At 50.7% G+C, this 6,965-nt stretch overlaps 1 protein-coding gene across 1 annotated transcript in view; it reads right to left on the bottom strand.

Moving 5' to 3' along the window:
- Positions 1-942: 942 nt before the first annotated feature.
- The window catches only part of ca8 (carbonic anhydrase VIII), a 10,292-nt gene continuing 4,269 nt past the window's right edge, over positions 943-6,965 (bottom strand). Inside the window, exons 4-9 of the mRNA XM_079751153.1 lie at positions 6,253-6,348; positions 4,289-4,351; positions 4,080-4,128; positions 3,071-3,183; positions 1,679-1,875; positions 943-1,208 (exon numbers count right to left, since the gene is read on the bottom strand). Coding sequence (XP_079607279.1) covers positions 1,741-1,875; positions 3,071-3,183; positions 4,080-4,128; positions 4,289-4,351; positions 6,253-6,348 — 456 coding nt within the window. The 3' untranslated portion in view covers positions 943-1,208; positions 1,679-1,740. The remainder of the gene's footprint in view (positions 1,209-1,678; positions 1,876-3,070; positions 3,184-4,079; positions 4,129-4,288; positions 4,352-6,252; positions 6,349-6,965) is intronic.

Genomic DNA, 6,965 nt, shown 5'->3' with positions numbered 1-6,965 from the left:
GGTCCCCTGGACCAGGTCGGAGCTGACCCGGACCATTGTTTGGGGAAACATGCAAAGACTTATTGAGAAACAAAGAACTCTTGTCTTGGGGCCTTCCTTGCTGCTCTGGGGTTGCTCATATTGCTAGTGTTGAACAAGGTGGTTAGGGACAGACGACCATGAGGCCAGGCCGTAAGGTAAAGAGGGAGAGTTGACTTAATTATTTGCCCCGTTTTTCCACATTTGAGATTGTACACGATAAACTTGCTTTTCTTTTTGAAAAGATGCCAATGATCAAATGACACAGAGCCCTGTGAGACCACCAGCCAATGGTCCAATCACATGGAGCCCTGTGAAGACCACCAGCCAATGATCCAATCACACGGAGCCCTGTGAAGACCACCAGCCAATGATCCAATCACACGGAGCCCTGTGAAGACCACCAGCCAATGATCCAATCACACGGAGCCCTGTGAAGACCACCAGCCAATGATCCAATCACACGGAGCCCTGTGAAGACCACCAGCCAATGAGAGGCCTGACTGCTCTCGGTCTGCAGTCCACCAGGAGGAGGGAGGTGGCGGTGAAAGTTACATCAGGGATTCAGACTATATTTAATATCCTATAACATGACAGTAAACACCATGTGCATAACATGTAATATATCATATATTTAAAGCCCAAAATAAATATATTGGTGAGAACTAAATCCAAACTGAATGCTCACCATCTCCCACTAATGGAAAAGGCCTCTGTGTGGATCGTATGATTTAGCTGCTATTGTGAAGCATCTTTGAGCATTGGGAAAAGCGCTATATGAATTCTAATAACTCATCTAATATTTGTTCTCCACTCTCCTCTACGTCAACACACAGCACCAGGGCGTCTGAATGATGTTATGACCTTTGATTTGTTCCACCAATCAAACAGCTGAAGTCGGTGTGTTCTTTATTAACAGTCCAGGATCACACATGCACGCACACACAAATGCACGCACGCCACAAATGGTTGTTAAGGGTTACATTGGCGGTTGTCAGAGCTAGCTAGAGGAGGAGATTCTCACCCTCCATGTTGTGGTGAAGGCTCCTAGCAGCAGAGGTTGGCTTTTACAACACACACCTCAACGTATTTAAACACATACACACAAACACAGGGCAGGGTGAGAGGCTGAATGGCTGCTTTGTCAGGCTGATCAGCATCAGATCCTCTCCTCTCGTCCCCACGCAACTCTAGGGAGAGAGAGAGGGGGAGAGAGAGAGGGTGGGGGAGAGAGGGATAGATGGAGAGAAGGAGAGAGAGAGAGACTTTAGTTCTCTCCATTGTTTCATAGGCTGGCCTAAGGGCACTCCTCTCTACTGCCCTCCATCCCTCCCTTCCTTCCTTGAGGAGTGGGGCGGGTCTCCTCCTCTGAATGCTTCCTCAGCGCGGCCCTAGCTCCCAGATTAGCTCCTGAAGTGGGTTAGAGCGCTATGTGGCTCTGGAGATATAGTTCATTATTCTGCACTCTGCCCCAGGGGATTGTGGGTAGCATGAGGTCTGGGGCATGAGTAGGATGCTTGTATTTTAAGAAGGTTTCTGCAGGATAAAGTCGTTCAGATGATAGAACCAACACGTGGCCTACACTGGGGTGCTCATTTCCTGTGTTTTATATCCTTATACCCGTATATGGCCCTCCCTGTAGGACATTATAAATTCGCACCATTTGCTGTGGGGATAGGGGGTGGGGTGTGGGGGGTTGGGGGGTCACAAGGGGAGGGGGGGTCACTGGAAGGCGGCGCGGACCCCCCGGTCGCTGAGGGGCTGCGTTGGCCGGAAGTTGTCTCCCAGCATGCCATCGTTCCCCTCCTGAAGCTCCGCCCCCTTGACATGTGACCTCAGACGGCGGAACTCCTCGATCTGGGTGAGAGAGGGGGAGAGCGGAGGGGAGGCAGGGGAGACAGAGAAGTGGCAGTGAGTGAAGGAGATGTCAGGAGCAGGTGCTCCACCTCCGAGTCCCCGCTCAGAAAGCCTCATCTGTTGGCCCAACAGGCTGTTCAACACAGTTAGCTCCTGGGGTCAGCTTCCTGTGGGCTAGCCGAGCTAACATTCTGCAGCACATCACCACTGAAGCCTTGAGCTAGTGCTAACAAACGACTCTGCACTAATGCTGTACAGCTGTAAACTACTTCACATAACAATATCTAAAGCTGTAAACTACCCCACGTATCATTATCTACAGCTGTAAACTACCTCACATAACATTATCTACAGCTGTAAACTACCCCACATAACATTATCTACAGCGGTAAACTGCCTCACATAACATTATCTACAGCTGTAAACTACCTCACATAACATTATCTACAGCTGTAAACTACCCTACATATCATTATCTACAGCTGTAAACTACCCTACATATCATTATCTACAGCTGTAAACTACCTCACATAACATTATCTACAGCTGTAAACTACCCTACATATCATTATCTACAGCTGTAAACTACCTCACATAACATTATCTACAGCTGTAAACTACCCCACATAACATTATCTACAGCAGACTACCGCACAACATTATCTACAGCTGTAAACTACCTCACATAAAATGATCTACAGCTGTAAACAACCATATAACATTATCTACAGCTGTAAACGACCAGCTAACATTATCTACAGCTGTAAACTACCCTACATATCATTATCTACAGCTCTAAACTACCACATAACATTATCTACAGCTGTAAACTACCACATAACATTATCTACAGCTGTAAACAACCATATAACATTATCTACAGCTGTAAAGACCACCTATCATTATCTACAGCTGTAAATTACCCTACATATCATTATGTACAGCTGTAAACTACCTCACATAATATTATCTACAGCTGAAAACTACCTCATAACATTATCTACAGCTGTAAACTACCACATAACATTATCTATAGCTGTAAACTACACCAGCTAACATTAGCTACAGACTTTAACAATGTCATCAAACTATGTCTCTTTTGAGAGACCCCTGGCAACATAAATGACATACTATACCTTTAAGTAGCCATATGGGCCACATGCACCTAGCGGCCCCATAAGGGCACAGAGCTCACCTGTATCTGTGAGATGGTGAGCGGATAGCGGTAGAGGATCCAGGTGACATTCTCACTGCAGGGGGGCGTCGTGAGGGAGCCCTGGTACACCCAGTAGTCCCTCAGCAGGGGGTCTGAGTGGCAGATCACACAGCTTATAGGACGGCGTGGTACCATGCACGCTTTACCTCAGCAAGAAGCTTCTCACACTATGATGTCACCATTACTAACTACCCTCCCCCCATTACCTTCACTAACTACCCTCCCCCCATCACCTTCACTAACTACCCTCCCCCCATTGCTTCAATAACTACCCTCCCCCATTACCCTCACTAACAACCCTCCCACCATTACCACACTAACAACCCTCCCACACCATTACCTCACTAACTACCCTCCCCCACCATTACCTCACCAACTACCCTCCCCATTACTTTCACTAACTACCCTCCCCACCATTACCATCACTAACTACCCTCCCACCATTACCTTCACTAACTACCCTCCCCAACCATTACCTTCAATAACTACCCTCCCACCATTTCCTTCACTAACTACCCTCCCTACCATTACCTTCACTAACTACCCTTTCCATTACCTTCACTAACTATCCTCCCACATTACCTTCACTAACTACCCTCCCCCACCATTACCTTCACTAACTACCCACCCCCATTACCTTTACTAACCACTCTCCCACCATTACCTTCAATAACTACCCTCCCCAACCATTACCTTCACTAACTACCCTCCCCCATTATCTTCACTTACTACCCTCCCCCACTATTACCTCATTAACTACCCTCCCCCACCATTACCTCACTAACTACCCTCCCCCATTACCTTCACTAAATACCATCCCCCACCATTATCTTCACCAGCTACCCTCCCCCATTACCTCACTAGCTACTTGCCCCACCATTACCTCACTAACTACCCTCCCCACCATTACCTATCTAACTACCCTCCCCATTATCTCACTAGCATTAACTTTCTATAATATTGTATATAGTGCGAGTGGCGGTCTCACCTGGGAGCAGAGAGTTGGGGTTGAAACAGGGAATGATCTTGGACTTTCCCTGGTGGAAACACAGAGGACGTTAGTACTAGGTCCTCACAGCAGGGGGTAACCCCCCTACAGGGGATACCCTCCAATAGGGAGTACCCTGGTACCCTACCCCAGGGGGTACCCTATCACAGGGGGTACCCCACCACTGTCCCCTGTTCCTTGGGGCTCACCTTGTACTGTAGGTCCTGCAGAACCTCCGTGATGGCCTTGAGGCCCAGGTGCTCCTTACCAATCTGACAACACAAGAAGGAAGAGATTAAGTAGCTGTCAAACCAATCCAGCCCCCTAACACCACCCTCCTACACACCATCCCCCTCAAACCACCTCCCTAGACACCATCTCCCTAACACCACCCCCCGAACACCACCCCCCTAAAACCAATCCCCTAGACACAACCCTCCCAGACACCACCCTCCTAGACACCACTCCCCTAACACCACCCTCCTAACACCACCCCCAACACCACCCTCCTAGAGACCACCCTCCTAACACCACCCCCCTAGAGACCACCCTCCTAACACCACCCCATAGACACCACCCCCTAACAACACCCCCCTTGAGACCACCCCCTAACACCACCCCCCTAGAGACCACCCTCCTAACACCACCCCGTAGACACCACCCCCTAACAACACCCCCCAACACCACCCTCCTAGAAACCACCCCCTAACACCACCCTCCTAACACCACGCCCCTAACACCACCCGCCTAACACCACCCTCCTAACACCACCCCCTAACACCACCCTCCTAACACCACCCCCTAACACCACCCTCCTAACAACCACCCCCTAACACCACCCCCTAACAACCACCCCCTAACACCACCCCCTAACAACCACCCCCTAACACCACCCTCCTAACACCACCCCCTAACAACCACCCCCTAACACCACCCCTTACAACCACCCCCTAACACCACCCTCCTAAAACCACCCTCCTAACACCACCCCCTAACAACCACCCCCTAACACCACCCTCCTAACACCACCCTCCTAACACCACCCTCCTAACACCACCCCCCTAGTCACCACCCCCTATCACCACCCCCCTAAACACCACCCTCCTAGACACCACCTCACTAGAGACCACCCCCCTAACACCACCCCCTAACACCACACTTCTCACCCCAACCCCCAGAGACCACCTCCCCAGACACTCCCCCAGATCCTCCTGGACCCCTCCTGGAAGGCCTGGCCAGCGGCTCGGAGGTAGGAAGGTGAGGTTTGTGTATAAATGTCGTCTCCTGTCCTGTCATGTCCTGGCGGTCCGGATCCTGACCGGGTCTACAGTGATCCACCTGCTCTCGAACGGCCGCTCTGAGGATCCCCAGCCGACGGCGGTGGTTACTGAGGCCACATCCGCACAGGAAGTAGGCAGGAGGTAGAACCCACAGAAGCAGCCAAATAACAGGAAGTGGAGTCTGGCAGGGTGGAGCCGGGGCTGTCTGGAGTCAACTGGACCCCATCCTGGTCTCCACCCAGACCCCAGCTCCACCCAGACCCCAGCTCCACCCAGACCCCAGCTCCACCCAGACACCAGCTCCACCCACACACCAACTCCACCTGCCCTCCACCTATAAGTGGTTGTAGCGCTAGGGGCCCTGCTGTTGGCTAGAGGTCGTGTTAGCGCTAGGGGCCCTGCTATTGGCTATAAATGGTGTTAGCGGTAGGAGCCCTGCTATTCAATATAAGAGGTGTTAGCAATAGGGGCCCTACTATTGGCTATAAGAGGTGTTAGCAATAGGGGCCCTGCTATTGGCTATAAATGGTGTTAGCGGTAGGAGCCCTGCTATTCAATATAAGAGGTGTTAGCAATAGGGGCCCTACTATTGGCTATAAGAGGTGTTAGCAATAGGGGCCCTGCTATTGGCTATAAATGGTGTTAGCGGTAGGAGCCCTGCTATTGGCTATAAATGGTGTTAGCGCTAGGAGCCCTGCTATTGGCTATAAGAGGTGTTAGCGCTAGGGGCCCTGCTATTGGCTATAAGAGGTGTTAGCGCTAGGGGCCCTACTATTGGCTATAAGAGGTGTTAGCGCTAGGGGCCCTGCTATTGGCTATAAGAGGTGTTAGCGCTAGGGGCCCTGCTATTGGCTATAAGAAGTGTTAGCGCTAGGGACTAGCTCGCGGCATACCTGTACAAACAGAGCGATGATGAGGACTCCGTTGTTCTTGCCCAGGGCGTCCTCCACACAGCTATACAACGTGCTGTTCCAGTGGAGGAGGTGAAGCTACAGGGAGACAGACGGGTGGTCATACAGTTGGACAGACAGATGGACAGACTGGTGGACAGCCAGGTGGACAGACAGGTGGGTTGAATCAGCTGCTGGGGATTGAGGGGCAGGTTTCCAAGCATGCAGCAGGGTCTGCTCCTGGGAATCAGCACAGAAGGGGTATGTGTGCCGCCTAGAGCCTGACTGAATATTAATAATGAGGCTCTAATAAGGACTCACTCTGTGGACTCTGATCACTCTCTGGACTCTGATCACTCGCTGGACTCTGAGAGAACTCTGATCACTCTCTGGACTCAGACCACTCTCTGGACTCTGATCACTGTCTGTACTCTGAGAGAACTCTGAACACTCTCTGGACTCTGATCACTCTCTGGACTCTGATCACTCTCTGGACTCTGAGAGAACTCTGATCACTCTCTGGACTCTGAGAGAACTCTGATCACTCTCTGGACTCTGAGAGAACTCTGATCACTCTCTGGACTCTGATCACTCTCTGGACTCTGAGAGAACTCTGATCACTCTCTGGACTCTGATCACTCTCTGGACTCTGAGAGAACTCTGATCACTCTCTGGACTCTGATCACTCTCTGGACTCTGAGAGAACTCTGATCACT

Source organism: Pollachius pollachius, assembly GCF_949987615.1.
Source record: "Pollachius pollachius genome assembly, chromosome: 14".
In the NCBI taxonomy this organism is placed as follows: domain Eukaryota; kingdom Metazoa; phylum Chordata; class Actinopteri; order Gadiformes; family Gadidae; genus Pollachius; species Pollachius pollachius.
The sequence above is the reverse complement of the archived record's forward strand: the minus strand, read 5'-3'. Positions and strand labels throughout refer to the sequence as shown.